We start from the raw sequence: 21173 nt of genomic DNA, 5'->3' as shown, positions 1-21173 counted from the left end.
TACATTATGCATGCCCTCCTGCAATGCCCCATGTTTCTTTTTTCTTATTGTTAACCTTTTTTTCTAATACTGAAGTTAATTGAACTGTCATTGAATATAAAAGATGTCTACCACTAGCATTAGTCAGGCTGAAGGAGGTAAATAAAGAATTATATAAAAAATAAAAATATATAATTGCACAAGTTAATTATGATAACTGATCCTACTAACGAGAAAAGCCAGTCTATGGCCAATGGCAGAATACCCTTGAAAATCCCATGATGATGTTCAGCCAAGAAAACTTTTAACTGGGTTAAAGTTTTAATGAGATAACAGTAACATTAAAAAGTGCCTGGAAGAAGTGTCTTATACTATCCAACATGGGTATAGGTGAAGCCATTGACTATGAGAGGTCCAATGTAGAAATCTACAAGGTGCTCAAAGAGGGTGGTGAGGATATTAACTTGGAAAATGTAAGAGACTGGTAGGAGTGTGATGCCAATGATTAAGGTTATGGGTTAACAACAGTGGTAGAGACAATAGTGTACTGTTTCTGGCTATGTGGAGTGTAAATTGTTAATCTCGCCTGTTTGCACTCTAGGGAATGCAGATTTAACTTTTTAGGCAGTCCCAATAATTTAGAAGTTTTATTGAGTGGATTCTAGTGGTGCGAGATTTGCAAGCTCTCAGTGTCAGCAATTTCTCCAGCTTTGAATGGGGCTATTAGTGTGCAACAATATTCAACTTTAAGAGAGCACTAATGTTGTAAAAAAGTGTCATTGGTGTGGCAGTGGAAGGTTCTTGTCATCCAACCTGTCATTTTTCTTGCAGTTGTGATAGTAACTTTGTTGTGTTTTTAAAATTAAGGTCTTTTGACATGATTACTCCTTAATCTTTTATATTGCATTTTATTTCAATGGTGTGGTTTGACTTTTATATTAGTGTATTTCTCTAACTTAATTACAAACCTTATTTTGGCATACTGTATTTATGTATTTAATATCGATAAAATTTTACTTACTATATCAACATTTGAATTACTGTACACTATCATGACACTGCAAATAATTTTTCAGGATGTTACAGCAAGAAAATGTTTTGCCTGATTGGATACTCCAAGCTATGCTTAATATGTGAAGGTGGATGGTTCTGCACAAATAGCACGACAAATACATATATCTTAGATGTTCACCATCTTTCAGTAGCTCTTAAGCTAGAGTAGTACAACAGCTTACTGTAATCATTGTTAGAAAACCGCTTAACCTTTCTCTCAATGATTTGAGAAGGGAGGCTTGTTTGTACTATAAGTAGGAAAGGTGACTGTGTGAACACCGAGGCCCCTCCGGGGGGGGGGGGGGGACTCAGCATTCACACAGCAACACAAATTGCTGTATCAGTGTTTTTGTCCTTTTCAGTGACATCTGACAGCCTGGTGAAGGAAATCCTACTGGATTACCTAGATCAACAGGCAGGGGTACATGATCTCAGTTTTAGACAAAGCACCTCCAAATGGGTCTCTCATAGGTCCAGCAGTCCAACCACCACCATCTAAAGCCCACAAGCACTCCAGCTGGGATGGTTCCATTGTACACCAAGCCATTGCACCATTATTAGGAGCAGCAGCAACACCACATGACACTGCTTCCCTTAGAGCCACATATATCCACAGCAGCTCATGACTTCCTGTTAGAAACCCAAATGTCAGCAACTGGCAAACGGGTTTTCATATTACAAACCCTCCAAATTACTGTGGCTCTCCACCTCGCTGCCTCAATCCACATTGAATGTGTGTGTGTTTGTGGCAAGGCAGTGGTCAACGGGTACTGCCAGCATGGTCTGCTCTGCCAAAGCCCAGGAGGATGACATGCAAGAAACAGTGAAGTCAATGACATTACCAAGCGGTGCCTTACCAGCAGAAAATACCCCATCACCTAAAGCCACTTAATTCAAGCCTGTTGGTCACCTAGATGGGATCACAGTGAACCCCTGAAAAAATTAAGAATGTGGGACTACACGTGAGTTTCAACCCTGCCTAACACCTACGTTGATTTCAGTATTTTACAGCCGGGTGGTACTGCCACCCACAGGGAAGCAGCTATGTCCCCTAAATTACAAAGATTTGGATCACCACTAAAATTTTGTCCCCATTACCTTGGAGACATTTGGTGCCTGGGGTAAAAGTGCCACTAGTTTTTTGAAGGATCTGGGTTCTAAGCTAATTGAAACAACAAGAGAGACTAGACCCGCCAGCTTCCTCTTCCAGCATCTGAGGTGCTGGAGAAGAAAGGTGACAGCTCTCTGGTATCATGTTGCTTATATTTTTCATCTTGGGGGTTGCAGTGAAACGAGTTGGAGAATGTACAACTTTATTTATAAAATAAATAAAGTGTAATATAATGTAAATGTGTGTAAATTATATGTGAACAATCAACAATGCAACATTAAATATAATGAAAATACAGCACAAAATATAATATTGAACAGTGAAATTTTAGTGTTCATTAACTACACACATGAAAAGAAAATGAGGAAGCATTACTTGATTTCTAACAGGTAGCAGTGTAAATGTTGTAGGTGAAGTAAGTGAACATTGCAGGTGTAAATTATCAGGAAGTCATATGAAATATTTAAATGTAGTGTACCAGTATTTACTGTATGATGAATGAAGCGTTTTTAACAGGCACATACGTAAATGAGTTAAACAAAAATAGGTAGAATTTATTAGGAAAACTAATAATCATAGATAAAAGAATCCAAACAGTAATAGTTATAGCTAACCATACTAACAAGATAGAAGGAAGATGGCAAAATGAAAAAGGTTAGGGCAAATTGCAATCCCTCTGATGGCACTGCATATTGCATCAGCACGTGAAAGAAAGGGTGGGTAAAGGTGCACATGCACCCATTCTCCGAAGGAGGGAGACTGGGTGTATGTGGGGGGGAGGGGGGAGTGGCACAGCAGCGCACGCTTTTAAAAGGGAAGAGCCACATCATACCCACTGGAACCTCCCTAGTAATACGCCCCATCTTTGAAAACAAAAACTCCTTTGCTCCTTTTCACTCCCAAAAAATTTATTAATGTAGACAGGATTTGTATAATTTATTATACTGTGTGGGTGTATATATATATATATATATATATATATATATATATATACACAAATATAAAATAAATTGAGGTAGGGTCCCTTAGCATGTTTTATATTGTAAATACAGTAGCTTGTATGTTAAGAGTAACTAATAAAATAAAACTTATTTGTCAAGGAATACTTTAGATTAATTATTCTACCAATATTATAGCCAATTTAGACATTAAGATCAAAGATTACCATAAACACTAACTGCATACACCTGTTTTAATGAAATGAGAAAAGTCAAATTTAAATAAATTTACATCAAACAAAAGACATGGCTTGTCTTCATAAATTACTTATCACGCATAAACCTGTATCTGCAAGGTTATTTATTCATGTAAGAATGCCAATAATTGGCAGGCATGTAACAATATCACATACCTGAAGATCTGTTATCATACAGTGACAAAGGTAGATTTTGTTTGTTAAGCAACTATATACAGTACTGTATATTTGATATATGTATTGTTATTGTATTAGCAGAGTCAAAGCATTTACAGATTATAAATGACATACAACAGGTATGTTTGAAATTAAGTCTCGCTTGAAATTTATCCATGAGTATGTTGAGGGTTTTCATAAATACTGAGCTACCAAATGAAGCAACCAAATTAAGTATACAAATACTGTAAAACTAAAAAAAAAAAAAGATTAACAAAGGAAAGTAAACAGGCATCAGAGTCTAATGAAACTTGCACAAGTAACCATTTGGTACAAAGATCGTGGATGTCTTAATCCTACAACACTGCCAAAATTGAAGTTCAATTATCCTGAGATCATATGGAGTAAAAGCAAAATTTATACTACTATTTTCCAGACTCTGCTACAATAACATGCACATACATCTCTCAATCTAGTTGAATTCTGAAACTCCATACTCCAAGTACACCCATCCTGCTCAAGTTTGAAAAATGATATATTTAAATCAGTATTTAAAAAAACATTTGTAAAATTTAATATTTCACTGTATTGTTCACATTGACAATGCTGCTCTCTCCAATCTTCAGCAATGTCCTATAATAAGTATTAGTACAATACACACACGAAATCCAAATGCACTACTCGATTTTCTTAACCCAGGAATGAACTGAATTCAGCCAACATCCTGATATAGTCTTAAAACAACCATCATTTTACAGTAATGCCCCGCTGACTGGCTCATCAAATATGGCATGAGGTATTGGTTTAATAAGCACTGGGAAGAATTACTATCAAATACTTTGTAAAGTACAATATAATAAAATATATATATTTATATATGTATATTTATATACAAGTACAAAATGTAAAGCATAAAAATTTAAACTGGATTTATTCTGGGAGTACGTCTAGTCAAGAGGCATGCTCAAAATACTATCTCATACAGCAAACCACTAATTATGCAATAATCCACAAAAAGTCATCCGTTATTTACATTGCTGATTAAAGTAGTTTTTGTGGTTTTAAGGAGTATTAAGTAGGAAAATGAATTGAATTTAGAGTAAAAAGGCTGGCAGTATTAAAATAGGTTTGAAAAGCACCCTCATAACTCTAGCACACCCCCATGTAAAGTTCCATTACAGTAATGTTTATTTCTTTATCATATTTACCTGCTAGACTCATTGTCCCATTGCTCAAAAGTCATGTGCATACTTACACAACACAACATAAAGAGTAAGAATGAATAATATGGTGTATAACACAAATAAAAGTAAAATACAGTTAACATCATCCACTTTTATACAAAAATATCTATTCACTTTTAATTTACATAAAATATTAAAGGAATCTGTAAGAACAAATGTATGGTTCTTCCCATTGGATATCTAGAAAATAGTACATCATCATCACAACCAAGAAAACCTTTAATGGGAAATTTGCACAGAACTTTAAAACATATCTTCAAAGAAAAAAAATTGAAAAAAATACTTAAAAAGAGTATCATCACTAGTTTAATAAAAAAAAATGACTTTGAAATGAGCTGCACCATTTGTTTGGAATACACTGTAATCCTACCTTATGGCTATACTGCGAGTCACTAATGGTAGCTGTATACTGTACCTCAAGGTAAAGAGAGTTCAATAATAACCCATCTCTACAGGAACATTTATCATATAGGATAAATTTATTTCATTAACTGCTTGTTGCTTTGTTAATGGAGTGAATTATAAGCTGGTGAATGAGATAATTAGTGAACCTCAACCCAAAAATATACATGTTAATTGAACTTGTGACCAATTTGATCCTCAAAGTAACCTATTTCTATACAGTAAATCTAATAAGCCATTTCCCCCTCACATTAAAGTGGGATGGCTAATGGAATATCACTTTAAAGAGAGAGAGTAATAGTCAGTTTTATCTTATTTAAGCATGGAAGATGCAGCTTCAATGCTCCATGATTTACCTATATAATTATGAATTTTGATTTGGCAAATAAAAGTACTGAAACTTCCTTTTATATGCTCTACAAAACTAGAATTTAAAGAGCAAGAAATCCATTCAAATAATTAAGGTCAGATACATACTAAGAAAAATTTAGAAGTTAGAAGTAAAGTTCTTAAATTCTGCAAGGGGTGCAATGTTCTGGAGGCCATGTAACTGAAACATTCTCATTAACAATATTGTGGTTCAACATTGAGAATTAAGAGAAAGTAACATTTAAAGTCTCTGCTTCTGTCATAGTCCTCTTTCTTGGACAGTCAATTCACACAAATTTTGTGCATTTTATTATATGGGTAAAATTAACTTTAAACTAATTTTGATCTACAGAACAGTACCAAAGGCAAATATATACACTATACAGTATTTCTGAAAAATTGGAAACCAGGAAATTAAGCAAATGTTTTGAATGAATAGTGCAGGAGATAGGATCCAATCAACCATTAAATATCCATGGACTAGTGCAGTCACTTTAATTAATGTTATAAAAACTTTGACGCATTTGAAAAATGAGAACTGTAATCGGAAAGATTTTTTTTTTTTTACATTCTAGGAATGTAAATACCTGGTAATAATATAAATGTATTTATTCACAACATATACATCACTTCATTTAATAATGTAGTGCATGAAGATACCTCTCCTCCACATTTCACAAGCTACACTGCACCATCTTCCGAGTGTCATATTTGACACCCAACGTTCAGAACTGTGGGAGCCTGCAGTCTTTGCCTGGTTATCACACACAAGTCTTTATCAATTTAATACAAGAACATACAATAGGGCAAGAGTTCTTTAGCAGGTAAACCATGCATTAAGTAATCAAGCATTTTAAATATTACTGTAATTTGAAATTTGTTCTTTATTTGCAGTACTTTTGTGTGTTGGCCATAATAGTGACAGGAAGCTTATGGCTATTGCAAGGTTCCTATAATCCTCCAATGAGTTACTCCTAGCAAATTTTCAATAGTAGCAGTGTCCTAGCATACCTGGAGAGGGTTTCGGGAGTTCTTCTACTACCCGAGCCCGGCTTGGGGCCAGCATTTCCCCAGGCTCGTATCTATGCCAAAGCACCGTCATAGGGTTGGTGTTAAGTAATTCTCAGGCAGAGTTTGCATGTCTAGGAGATCACAAATTGAGCAATTCTACAATATTTGATAATTGAGTTACTGTACCTCCTCACTGATGACCTATCAGAAGAGGATGCAAATGATAGATACACAACACAGATGAGCAAGAAGTAAAGGAGAGCTATATCAAGCAAACCTAACCTAAACACACTCAAGCTGGTCTGCCTAGATTTTCCTAGTAGAATTACACACAAATTTTGATTATCTAAAAAAAAAAAAAAAAAACTGAAATACTATCAGGAATGTGAGGGGGTGGCAAGGAAAGGATAAAACCTTTTCACTACGCAGGTCAGAGCTTGGCAAAACATAACAATCAAGATTTTCCATGGATGCAATGTTGGCACAATACATGGCAAAACTTTACGAACACTCACAGAGAAAGACTTTTGTAAACTTACCGGTCTTGTAGTAAAAGATTGAGAAACAGTGCATGCCAGGTTCAGAACGCGTGTACTGATTAAAATGGGATACAAGCGTGAATAGGGACACTGAAGGATCCCTGCGAAGTATAGAAGATAATGCCCATCGCAGCAGTCTGCCCTTCTCAATAGCTGTTTACCTGCTAGTGATTCAATTAGTACCCTGAAATATTAATCAATGTCTTTCCAACACAGTAACATTATCACCATGAACAATGTGTTATCACACACATTGTGGCCTTAATCGAGGCTGTTATAGTTCTTTCTGTAAATGAGAAAAGAGTAAAGCATTACACTTACACAATTATCGTTATGCATTTTACTTTAATGTTTTTTATTAACTTTCAATGCCGAGAACTCGTACCCATTACTTACTATTAACCAGTCTAAAGTAATTATCAACTGAAAGCACTAAGTCAGTATAACTACATAGCAGTGTCCAATTAACAAAAATACAGTACGTGAAAGTAATAATGCATGAAGGACCTAGAAACATAACTCCACATATAACTGGAGGTTTTACTATATATTTGATGACAGCAGCATGCAAATGAAGTTTAATGATAAGAACACTTCATTTGTTGCTACAAGTAGTAACATTTCAAGTGTTATTCACTGCAGACTCGTCTACATTAAATTATGTCAGATTACATACAGCAAGTAATTTGTGTTAAATTAACACAATTAAATAAATATGCAGTACCTGTATCACCAGTTATTAGTGAAAAAATTACAGTATAAATGTAACAATTGGAATTTTTATGTCTATTTAAAATATTTAATTTAATGGCTGTTGTTGTCATGTCAGATAATACTTTTGCTTAATATAAGTAGAATACAGTACAGTACTGTACTATAAGAATAATATGAAAAAACACTGATACATCCCAACAATATTGTTCTCTAATATAGAACTTGCACTGCTGAAATTTTATCAAAGCCCAATAAGTATACAAAACAGATTTTACTAAAAATAGTTATTATGGCCAAAATCTAAAGTTACTTATTTAATGCCTAATTTATGACATTTTAAATGTTAAGAATTTATAATTTTTAATTTAGTTCATTATACATGTGCAGCATTTATTGGCACATCTGTCACCAATCCTAAATATAAATAACTGCAGCCTTGAGGTTTTGACACTTCTGACATTAGACACCGTTCCCGTACCTGCCTAAATTAGGAAAAACACACCATACTTGAACTCTCCTTTAATACTATAGTAATTCACCTCAAACCCATTGAGATGTGACTACTTTCATGTGAACAAAAAAAAAAAAATCAGAAAATATTTAACAACAACCCCCCCCTCGTTAAAATGCTGGATATAGATGGGAAGCTACACAAAAATTTACAATTTCCACAATTATTGCTAAAAATCTGTACTGTGACGGTGTACGAGAACGATATACAGCATGTCCATCTAGCATCACTATCAACTCATTAAAGATGCATTAGAAGCCAGGGGCCAGGCATATGTTCTAAAGAGCTATCACAAAATCTGCTTGAGATTACTATTGGTATGATCAGCCACAAGACACTTGCAGCTGCCAGCACAAACTTGTAAGCATTGTACATACAATCAATACAAAAATATAAACCACCACATAGCACTCATGACAAGCAACACATCAATTTTATCTGAAAGTGTTTCGCTTTCCTATTCTTCGGAAAACTAAAATCATAAGACACGAGTCCAACTTTTATAAGTGTTAAATAAACCTCTGCGTCCATACCTATCTGGAGTATCCCTTTGTACCTAAACTATTAGTACTATTTACAATACTGTAGAATAGGATTTGATTAATTTTTCTATACGACACATAGAACCTGAGAGCAATTTCTTTATGCAAGTCCACTATCACATACAGAATCAAAGTACTGTACCACAAAATATGCAGCTCCGTGAAATAATATAAAATAAAACAATAATGTAATAAAACAAATCCATCATATGTTATGATGACTGTAAAAATCCATTATAACACTTATCTCAAGACTTGGCAAAAACCTTTCCATTCTGAGCATGGAATTGAATCAAAGCTGCCATTATTTTTAAAATATATGAAATTTAATTTATTGTGAATGCTTAAATGATATTTACATAGATTAATAGTACTGTATACAATACCATACAAAAAATATTGTATGAGGAATATAAATGTGATATGCATCTTTTTCATATGAAATATTAAAATGAATATCAGTGTACCATTTGTTTTATTTAAAAAACCGAAGCAAACAATTGCACTTCAATCTCGAATGTTTTTTCTGACAAAGTTACTTAATGATATTTATTTCTTGCTGCTTCATGGCCCTTCCCAATGTAATCCTTTGCCTAGTCCAGGGTAAAACAAAATTAGATGAACATAACACATTTGTTCAAGTACAGTAATGTGTCGAGCCTGGGATATTTCATGAAGGTAATTTATATGCTCAGATCTGTTATAACCTCTATTGATTGTAGAGTACACACTGGGGCCCATATTCATTCAGCTATTTTCCTTCAATTAGCTTGCATACATACATAAAACATATGTAAACATTTTGAAATTTTCTCTGCGATACTGGCTGACAATACTGCCGAGTCCTTGAGTACTACTGGATGTAACTTCAGAACTACTGGATGTATCATATGATCCACAAGTTTGTAGGTCAAAGCCCATGCACCTGGGTTCAGGGAAGCCTGAACTAGTGACTCAAAATTGTTTAAATACTACAATATGAATGATCTGATGACAATTTGGAAGATAATTAAATGCATAAATATGAAGTACAGTAATATATATCTACTGATGAGGAATTCCGGTACTAGAATAAAGGGCAACTGTTGATCCAGCCTTTACATATACAGGTATATTTTATTTTAAACTAACCGCCGCATGGTTCTTCAAAATGTGTGCTTCAGATTTATCATTTGTATAAATATGGCAAAAATATACTTCTATGCACATAACTTAATTCTGAGGAACAGCAATTTAAAAGACATTGCTCAAAACAACATTTAGCTCTTATCAGTCTTGAGCACACAAAGAAACCAAATATTTACACACAACACAGAATGATGCAAATAAAAAAAAATCTCGCAAAACATTGCAACCCCAACACTTAACACTGTATTTTTACCATAGTTGATGCAAGTGAACTATGATTAAAGCACAACAACTTGTATAAAACATCTGAAGCATAAGGTTCATGAACCAGCTTCAAAATCACCAAGGGATTGTAAACAATTTAAAAAGAGAGAGACTCAAACAATAAAGATTCTGCATAGCATGATATAATCACATTTATGGAATTCAATTTTCAAACAAAGACTTCCAGCCCAAGAGGCTACACATGTAGAGAGGAAGGAAGTAATGGGATTCATCACAGACATTTGGACAAGTGGTATCAGTTTCCAAAGCAGAAGTTCACCTTGAACACTGCACTCTAGTCTTGTTACAAGAATAATAAGTAGACTTTCAAAGGTCCCGTTCTGAGGAAGCCCATGCAAACTTTTTGGTTTTAACTAAACAAATATTTTCACTGCTAAAGTATGGAAGAAAAATAAATGTACAGTATTCACAAGTTTCTTGAATTGGCCACTTTGAATAATGAACAAATACAACTTATCTGTTCAAAATTGGTGTACTGGTTGGAAAGGAAGATCCAGATAACCATAAGAAAAAAATTATCTTAGTTTTTGTACAGTCTGTTTACGAGTCTGTTTATGAGATGAAAAAGTATAAAATTCAGCCCAATAAGGCTTACAGTGTTTCGTAATGTCCTATTTTAATAATATAATTACAGAGGACGAACCAGTGTTTAGGAGTTTTGTGATGGCATTTGCCACTCCCACTTGCTTATTTGCATCTAATGCCAAATCTGCAATAAGCCAACGAGAGATTCCATCAGCTCGGCCCCGTAGTCCCTAAGATAATTTTTATTTGTATTCATGTGCATGGCCACTTACCTTATCTGTACCAGACACATCACACACACATACACAGAAAACAGTTGCAATTGATAAACTGCAACTACTTTATATATCACTATCTTACAATATTGTATACTAACAAGTGCCTGAAGATAAAACTTTGATAAATATAAATTTTAACTACATTGGCATATAAGTCTGTTGGGCTGTGGCTCCACCTTTCTGGTTTGTTAGCTGCTGGCTACCAGATAGTCCCGAGTTGTTTTTATCTAATATCAATTGTGTTGGGGAAACATGAACACTGGGTGAATAGCTATTCGGTAAAGCATTATGGGGAGGGTTGACCATAAGGACATGTTGCACTGCTTTTGGTGCATAATGACTTTGTAATGTACCTGACGAGGAACTGGTAGTAATGATCTGTTGTGACGTGGAAGTCGGGTTAGATGTTGTAACATTATGTGAGGTAGGTTGAGATGATGTGGAAAGTGGGCTTTGTGACATCACTGAAGTAGTCTGAACAGGGGAAACCCTTTGATGGTCTGATGTATCTGAAGAAAGGGAAGAATTTGTGCATTGATTTTGGTATAATGGTTGTGATAAAGCATTACATGCATGATTAGAAGTGGTAGGTGGAAGAGAAGTTGTCACATGTGGAAAGTTTTGTGAAGACAGCTGTGGTAAAGAATTAGCTGGGTAGCAGTGCTGTGGTTGTGAAGCTAACGAAGAAGGAAAGTCTACTTGTCGTGTTGTAGCCAACGAGTTATTTGGTGCCACGGGAGATGCCACAGACCAGGTATACTGATAGGAGCCAGATATAGCTGGCATTCGTGTGTATGGACAATATTGGTTTCGGTGTTGTGCTGGCACAGGGGACGGGTAGTGGGTGGGGCTGGGGGCCGCCTTGCCTCACTGGTACATAGTGTGTTGGTTAAACCCCCCTGGAATCCCCTGTTGCTGTTGCAACATATTCTGCTGGAACTGTTGTTGGTGGTTATGTTGCGGCGTAGACATTGGAAGAGGCAACATTGGTCCCAGCGAGACATAATAGGGATTGTGTAAATTAAGTGGCAACGAAGGTGCAGCACTCGGTGGGGCTGCAGCTCCTGGAGCTTGGTGAGGGGGTGCTTGCATAGTTGGCTGACCTTGATGAGAGGTTTGTAAATTAAGGGGCTGTTGTTGTGCAGGTGGTGGTTGCTGTTGTTGTCCTAAGCCAAACAACAAGTTAGGTTGTACCTGCTGAGTCATATAAGTAGCTAGAGAATTGTGAAGTGTTGAAGTTGCACCCATAGCTGCCATAGAGGACACTGGTGCAGATGATGTTTCCACACCCAGATTCATCAAGTTGGGCTGTAAAAGGAATTATTGAAAATGGAATACAACTTAAAAGTACCGTAAAATTATATTTATTTTAAATTCATCATAAAATAATATTTGTAATAATTTAAGATTATGTAACTTTAGTTCATCTGTATGAAGTGAATCTTTGACACCTTGCTCACTTTTAAAACCCAGCTAGCTTTGAGGAGATAATCTCGTACGTTTATTTTCACATACATCAATTATATAGGCACATGAAGAAACACTGAAAACATTTAGTTAGTATATTGTATACAAGTGTGTGAATAGGCTACCACTGGGTTTCAAGGATTAAGTCTTTAAATACTGTACATATATAAATTTAAAGCAAGAAAGAAAGGAAATACATGACACCACTATATGGTCTGCAGTGAAAGTAAAGACCTATTCACAGGAAAGAATTTATCCCATTATTTCCCTAAAGCCATATTTAGACACGTACTTGCAGCCAACCATTCTAGTATAGTATCTTGACACATTCACATTCCTGCAGTTTGTGACCTACGTATGAATACTGTATTTGTACAAAAATGTAATTTAATGTTAGTCTCTCAAATCCATAAATCTCAAGTATGCAATAACAATTAATCCACACCTTTTGATATAGCAAAAATAATAAAGACGTGGAAAGGTGAATACAGTACTGTACTTGCCTCCATGCATTCATAATTTGGGTGTGGAAAATAAATCTGCATATCTTTGAATTCATGTGCACAGAACTTGCCTTTATCAGGGAAGGATGGAACTGTACTGGTACTGTAAAATTAACTAGTGTATTTTGAGTGCAGTACAGTACTACATACTCATTAAAAACTAGAGAGTTCTGCACTGTACATTACAGAAAAGAAATACAAGTACAGTACATGTATCAGGGCCTCTTAATCTTAAAACAGAGCAGGATCAGCTAATTGTTTTGAAGGCAAAGGTTCTGCATTCCTGGCAGGAAAGGACAACTTGACTGTCTCTGCTGTTGAAATGGATGGGACAATCCCCAGTCAGCCGAGCTACATTCACAGCTAAACCCTGACCTGACTGAAATTTCCTCCACAAGACAGAGTTCAAAGGATAGCCAGCACTTGCTCATCTTGGAGAATTGGGACTTGCTATGACAAGGCAACTAGGGTGGGTTAGATGTGGAATGCCTTCCATCAATAACAGGACTGAAGTGATCACTGTCCTTGAAGCAAGAAGCTCTGAGATGCCACCTGCTGGCAGCTCAGCAGCGTAAGGGGAAAGGGGACTTGTTTCTTACCCAGTTTAAAGTGAGCCATTTTATTTTGAGTGATTGTTTTGCGGTGCCTGTTGGCTGTTTCGGTGCTTCATTTTTATGAACCATGCAGTTGTCTCGTCTACTTTCTAGGTGCTTTCCCAGTGAGGGCGATCATAGCAATCCCCCTGCCCCCTGTGCCTCTTTGAGGAAGCCAATCATAGGCCAAAAGGATGCCTATGACTGATGTTACTTAGTAATGAAAGCTTACTCAGTGACAGCTTCAGGGAGCCAAGATGATGCAGTAAACCATAACTCTTAATGGAAGAAACTAATCCTCACACAACTTCCTATTATTATTATAGTCAAGTATTTTCATTATATTGTAATGGTGCCTAGTACTAATGCCAAGTAGTCTCTTTGCTGAACCTCAAAATCACCGAGATAATTATGCATAGTCTTACCTTTTAAGTTAATTCAAGCAAGACAAGCAAACACATTCCCGTTAAAATTGTGAAAGAAAAGGTATGCATCTATTTATAGGACTTACTTGGTAGCCACCCGGTGCAGTACTGACTGGTGGATGTGTGGTGGTGGTAACAATTGTTCCAGGGGGAGGCATAGCTGTTCGACTCATATCAGTGGGTCCACCATTACTTGCACTGTGGTTGTTCATGCTATAATCCTGTGGTATAACCTGGCAAAAGATACCAGTCACAAATAACGAGGAGCTGCAAGTAACTTTGAAGCTCATTTGCAAGTGTGCTTTTGTACAATATAATGTTCCACACAATATGCTAATTATTTTTACAGAATCACATTCAAGCACCACATCATATCATCTAGTCCAGTCGACAGGAGGAAAAAATGCCAAATAAGGAAAAAATCATGGAAAGCTGCAATAAGTTCTATCGTCTTCATAATAGGGTACTAAATAACACTTCAATTTTGCACCCCTCTACCGCCCTAGATTTGACGACCATCTTCAAAAAATAGCAGCCAAAAACAGTTTTGTATATATCTTGCTCAGGACTCACTTTCAAGAAAAATGTATCACTATACAGTATAAAATATTTTAAAATATTCTAAAATAAATAAATAAAAATATATATATAATATTAGTTCGGGGTCTTGAAGTGGGTAGAATATAGTTGTGTTAAACACCTAAGTATTCTACCCACTTCAAGACCCTGAACCAACGCATAGTCCAGCTCAACAAGAAGTTCCAGGAGGTTTCAAACCAAAACCAGATTGGTATCCATGTAGGGGTGACAACAAGCAACCAGAAACAACACCAGACAGAATTAAAGTTAATATAGAGTAGGTTAAAAAGATACCTGTAGGATCTGGACGTAACATAAGCAGTAGAACCAGACTAAATATCACTGTTGGTACTGAAGGAAGCTGCAGGGATCTTGAATTACCCATTAACTATAATTATAATGTTCAACATTACACCTTATTTTTTTTTCAAGAAATCTGGAAAAAGGCAAATATTGTTCCAATATTCTAGAGAGGGAACAGATATGAAGTACTATAGACCAGTGTCATGAACATGCATTCCATGCAAGACTAGAAGAAGTCATCAGAAAAAAAGGATTGTAGAACATTTGGGGAGAATAAATTTTATAACAGATGCATAACATGGCTTCAGAGAGGATAAATCATGCTTAACTTGACTAAATTCTATGACAGGATTACAAGACAAAAGAGAACAAAGGATGGGTAGACTGCATCTTCCTAGACTGCTAAAAAGTTTTTGATACAGTTCCTCTTATGACTAAAAGTTTTGCATCCAGAAGTTTAAAATAAATATGATGAAAACATTGAGAGGGTAATTAGCATGCCAGGTATGAACAGCTAGAAAGTGTGGCATAAAGAGCTAAATCTCGCTCCTATCTCGTCATTGATAGGTGAGCATTTTTACTCTTGCTCTCACACACCCTCACTCTGACATACTCTCATACTCTTTGATGCACACACACACTCATACTCACTCACTTTCACATGCATTTTCACTCACTCTTGCTTGCTCACTCACTTTCACATGCATTCACTATATCGCTCACTCACTCACACTTTCACTCACTCTCACTTGCTCGCTCACATGTACGTGCGCACACACACACTTTCTCTCACTCTTACTTTATTCTAAGGAATAAATGTGTAGATTATCAACATGCAGACAAATAAAAATCATGTAACTAATCTTGTCCTCCCAACTTTCTGAACACAACTATTCTACTCATCTGTGCTCCTTTATTCATGACTGCACCCTGCACAGGCTCTACCCAATCTATCTGCGGCTTCCTCAATACCAGTACTGTAGTTTCCTCTCCCCATCTTCTCCATGCTAATGAAGAACATCCAAGGCATGAAAGCAACAATAAAAATTTCTGCAGACTGACCTGATGTTGAGGGGGAGGAGCCGGAGGTTTGGGTTTAGGGGCTTTCTTCTTTTTCTGAATCATCACACTTTCTATACTGCGTCTCAAGTCTCCAATATGTCGTTTACATTCATTGTATTCGAAGCTCTTAAATTCATCTAAAAATATTTTTCTATACAGCCACTGTTTCACCTTAGGTTTGTATTCTCTATTTGGATCTGTAAACAAAAAACAAAACATCTTCAACAAATACAAAATATATAAATCTATTTTTTCTTTTGTTTTTACAATTTAATTTTCTCTAAGTAATGACTACAAGAGTAAGAAGAGACTCCACTGGAGGGCTGCATATAGAGAAGCTTGGGAATAGTCTGTAAACACACTGTTTCATGCTTCATTGTGCTGTAACCAAACGTGTATTTTTATCTAGTCACTTCATAGGTCATGTAGGATCACTGGCCAAAAAAGTGTAAGTCTCAACTGGAACATTTCTACCAATTTTCACACAAATTTAAAGTCAAAGATAACTTGTAACAAAATTTAAGACTAGAAAGGCAAAATCAGACTTAACACATCTTCATGTAATGAACAAATCCACAAGGGCTGTGATGAGGGTTCGAACCTACGTCCGAGATAATCCCAGATGTGCCTTAGTTGATTGCGCCACGACACGGTCACCATGTCATGGCACATGGTGCGTCTGGAATTATCTCGGACGTAGGTTCAAACCCTAATCACGGCCCTTGTGGGTTTGTTCATTTGATATATCATGCTATTGTGATTTGTGTGTATTCATCATGCAATCTTGCATTTTCATATTGAGTTTGAATTACAGTGTAAGGACAGGAAATGGGACTGAATGCAACTGAGAAATGAAAAGAAAGAATAGGAATACAACACCAGGATTGCTGAATGAGCAGTGGTGCAAAGAGAAGTCATAACGTACAATATTTACCACAACCAAACTCTCCCCCATCTTCAAGATAATTTTGTAATTTGACCAAATTTGTAATTTGTTACTATATATCAACATAAATTATGTAATGTAAAAGCCACTACCACACTGTCTAGATACATCATCATGCACTTGCAATTAGGCACTCCCAGACTACTATACAGTACCTTTACCAGTACAGTACATATAAAAACCAAGGCCGAATGAAATTAAATGCCAATTTCTGAGCGAGCCTCAGTGGCTCCCTGAAGCCGAAATGGTACTATCTACTAGAGTGCATCAGCTGTGGAGCTCTATAGACCTACCAGGGACCAGATTCCTGGCCTTAACCTGGCCCCCCCTCACAGACATGCAGGGAGTGGTGTCTTTTTTGCCACCTCACTGGGCAACGCAACCACAAACTCAGCGTGAGTCAAACCACAACTCGATTGAAAAAAAGAGAGAAAGCCTCAAAACCCACCTACAGAACCCCCCCCCCCCACCCCAACAATATAAACAATCAAATTGTGTCGGAACTAGCATGAGCTTGTTCGCCCCCATCTTCCCCAATTGTAAGGGCAAAGGGTGAGTAGCTCACCACACGCCAGGTTCTGGGCTGTTAGTTCTAGGTATATGTTGACTCCCACCCAACGACATGAAAGGGAGGGAGGGAAATGAAGGAGACACCTCAATTTACTACAGTGGTCATCGATTGCTATGTACAATTTTATGTGATATTTCTTAGTGTTGGAAAATATTTATAAAACAATTATTGGACAGTCAAGAAAGCCCATCTGATCTAATTTTGCTGACTCAACTTTAGTACTGAATACAGAAACATCCATATTGGACTATTGCTTATCCATGCACATTGGACTATTTATCGTGCATCATTTGTCAATGTGAATGGAATTTATAAATAAATATGTTTGAGATAGGCTGTCTTAGTTTTGTCATTGGGCCATACTCTCAGATAAGTGATTTGCAGTTTTCTTAACAATGGACAAAGACAAAGTATTTAGCACGGGTGGAACACGAACAAAGGGACACAGGTGGAAACTGAATACCCAAATGAGCCTCAGACAAAGAATTTTTTCAGTGTCAAAGTAGTTAACAAATGGAATGCATCAGGCAGTGATGTGATGAAGGCAGACTCCATACACAGTTTCAAATGTTGATACGATGGAGCCCAATAGGCTCGGGAATCTGTACACCAGCTGATTGACAGTTGAGAGGCAGGACCAAAGAGCCGAAGCTCAAACTCTGCAAGCACAACAAAGTGAGTACAGTTAAAGGGTTAACAATATACATTATGTTTTCACTGATAGTCATAATAGTATCTTCTTAATATCAGCAGTGCTGTTAGTCATACATACACTGTAGTATTTTTTTCTTTTTTTTTTCTTTTTTTTTGCAGGGATAGTCCTGCGCAGTACACAGTTTCACAATGAAGCAGCCTAACAAGGCGCTTGAGTGATTATAACTTTTCTTCATTTCCTTTTGTGTTGCTCTGGCCTTCAGTGGCTTTGTGCCAATTTTTACTGCACCCCATACATAATAAATAATAAAAATGCAGTGTGGCAAGTGGCAGCAGGGGAAAATAACAGCTGTGGGGGAGGGTGGGAAGGACTTGTTGCCTTTGTGCTACTCTGTTCCACATTAACAGATTAGTTATACGTAGAAACCAGCTATGAAACTGTAGTGATTTAATTGTACCGAGATTTCCACTTGTAATTATTGATCTCGGATATTAAAATAAACTACACTGATAAAAACAATCACTCATAACCAAATTTAAAAAATAAAATACACCACCAACCATTCGATGGTGGTGGCTCAAATGCCTGTGGCTCATGTTCCTCCAGGTAGGATCGGTGCATCTTGGAGATATCTACATCTACTTGACCATTCTTCTCTGCTTTACAAAATACTGTATAGTCATGCATTGAAAGCAACTTTAGCATATGCTTCTTCATCTGTAATACTGTATCTTCTGGAGTTTTCTTAGACATCTGATTTTTATTCCTGCATGGAGACAAAATCTAACATTAGAATTGAAGTTAATATATTGAGTAATGACTACCAATACAATACTCCAGAAACCAATTAGTAATTTAACAATGAAACAAGATGTGACCTTTAAAGGGAATTTATATTTTTTCAATCAAAAGAAGGAATGTCTAAACCACACATCAGAAAATCAAGAAATGATGACATTTTCTTCCATCCTGGACCATAATTAAGTTGGGTAATGAAAAGAGTGGAAGAGATGAACAATATAAGAGAAGAAATTATCTCTTCCACTCTCTTTCCATTACATGACTTGATAATGATCCAAGATAGACCAAAATGGTGTAGTTTTTTCAGTTTCTGATGTGTGGTTTCGACATAATATCTTCAGACAATACTGTGACTCCTTGTCTGCATTAAGAAGGAATTCTAAAACTAAAGTCCTCTTTAAATAATTACTTTATTATGCACCCCATACCCATCTTATGAGCAGTAGGGGAAAAAGGTTACAGATACACAGAATGGGCTCAGGAAATGAACCTGAAATGGAGCATGAAATGAACCAGGAGATGCTTTTTCACACTCAAAGGGTTATAACACCATAGAACCAGCTACCTGCCAAAGCCATAAACAGCAAAACTGTTGAATTTGAAAGTACAACTAGAAAAGATCAAGGCAAATGTGGGGGACCTTTGACAAGCCGCTGGCTTCCTGTCCTCATCGAGGCCACTAGTGTTAGTGGCCCTAGGGTAAATTCAGATAAAAATACATACATACTGGTATATTACGAGTGAACTAATTTCAAGACATTGAAAATATGCAAAATTGTCTCACCATTATGCAAAATGATCTTTGCTTACTAGGCCAAGTAGTATGGTTGTGCTTATTTAGTACAACATATATAAAAAAAAATTATAGTGTACCCTTAGGAAAAATATAAATGACTGATCATTCTACCTTCTATACCCAGCTAACCTAACCTAACCAAACTTCTATACCCAGCTAACCTAACCAAACTTCTATACCCAGCTAACCTAACCAAACCAGTTAACCTAAACAAACCAGTCATGGACATAGCTGAGGCAGCCAGAATTACCAGAGCACTGCAACGTGTGTTATTCTACATATATCCACAGGCAAGTCTCTCAAGAGTGTATCCAACTAGGACAATGCCACGTGTAGCATTGTGGTCTACATACTGGCCTAAAAATTAAGAGCCCCCGACAATCCCTCAGTAGGGCAGAAACAGTTGGGCACATTTCCTTTTACCTGAAGTCTCTGTTCACCTTACAGTAATTACCTAATCTACCTAAGCAGGGAGTTAGGCCACTGTTGTAGGTTGCATCCAGGGGGGAGGCCAGCAGTAGGCCTAAGGGTACCTCAGTAAGCCTAAGTACAGGCTTCCCGTCTCTAACATTGGGAATTAAGTGATGGCCTCGACAGAACAATTTCTTAGATAAAGAATTCAGCGTACAGACAGCTCCTGGACTGGCCACGTTATAACAATATGCGCAACAGTAACCAAGAAAAGTGTCTTTACAGAGGTTGTTTGCTAGTAATGCTCTAGATATATTGGTTACCGTACATCCTAAGTCAATTCAAACTTTTAGTAACTGATGATTTCGTTACATTTATATATTACACTAGAGGCCAGACACTTGGCATTACATATGGAGACTTACTTAGCATCGCCATGCTTAAAACACTTCTTTTTGTTGCAGCGAGAGCACTCTTCCACCTCCACTGCCCCAGTGTCCACTCTCATGCCTGACATGTACGCCGTCTGACCGATGATTCGCGGCTTCTTCTTCTCTCCATTGAGCTTTTCCGCGGGTTTTTTACGCTTTTTGGGTTCCTTCTTGGGTTCGGGTTCGGGTGGCACCGCAGGCATGGGCTGTGGTTGCGGCTGGTGGAAGTGGTAAGGCGCGGGCACCACCATTTGCTGGTACATACCACTCGCCATGTTCGCCATCTTTAATGTTTTGACTGGTGAGTGACGTCACGGGCGAGCCACGTATGGGAACACCCGCCAAGTTTGAATGTCAAGATCGCCGCCCACCGCCACCCACTGACACCCACTGACACCCACTACCACCCCACTGCCACCCACTGCCACCTACCACCGCCCGCTGCCACCCACTACCGCCCACTGCCACCAGCCACCTTCTCTCACTCAAAAAATACTCGTTTTTTTGTAATCTTGTCTTCTTCGATTTATTCGACACGTTTGGTGCTGGTGGAGGTTAATTAGTGTTCATTTCTGTATATTTGCATGT

The 21173-nt window shown here is 37.0% G+C and overlaps 1 protein-coding gene across 2 annotated transcripts; it reads right to left on the bottom strand.

Annotated features, from left to right (window-relative positions):
• Positions 1–2328: 2328 nt before the first annotated feature.
• LOC123755428 (uncharacterized) lies at positions 2329–20892 on the bottom strand. Of its 2 annotated transcripts, none has more exons than XM_045738083.2 (5): positions 20580–20892; positions 18707–18912; positions 15975–16171; positions 14117–14263; positions 2329–12350 (listed from the first exon to the last, which is right to left on the bottom strand). In XM_045738083.2, the coding sequence occupies exons 1-5, from the start codon at positions 20867–20869 to the stop codon at positions 11910–11912; spliced, it is 1281 nt and encodes a 426-aa protein (XP_045594039.2). In that variant the 5' UTR covers positions 20870–20892; the 3' UTR covers positions 2329–11909. The 2 variants fall into 2 exon arrangements, with proteins under 2 accessions (XP_045594039.2, XP_045594040.2); XM_045738084.2 differs by having other exon boundaries at positions 14117–14251.
• Positions 20893–21173: the final 281 nt, after the last annotated feature.

This window comes from Procambarus clarkii, chromosome 20, assembly GCF_040958095.1.
Source record: "Procambarus clarkii isolate CNS0578487 chromosome 20, FALCON_Pclarkii_2.0, whole genome shotgun sequence".
Taxonomy (NCBI): Eukaryota; Metazoa; Arthropoda; class Malacostraca; order Decapoda; family Cambaridae; genus Procambarus; species Procambarus clarkii.
The sequence above is the reverse complement of the archived record's forward strand: the minus strand, read 5'-3'. Positions and strand labels throughout refer to the sequence as shown.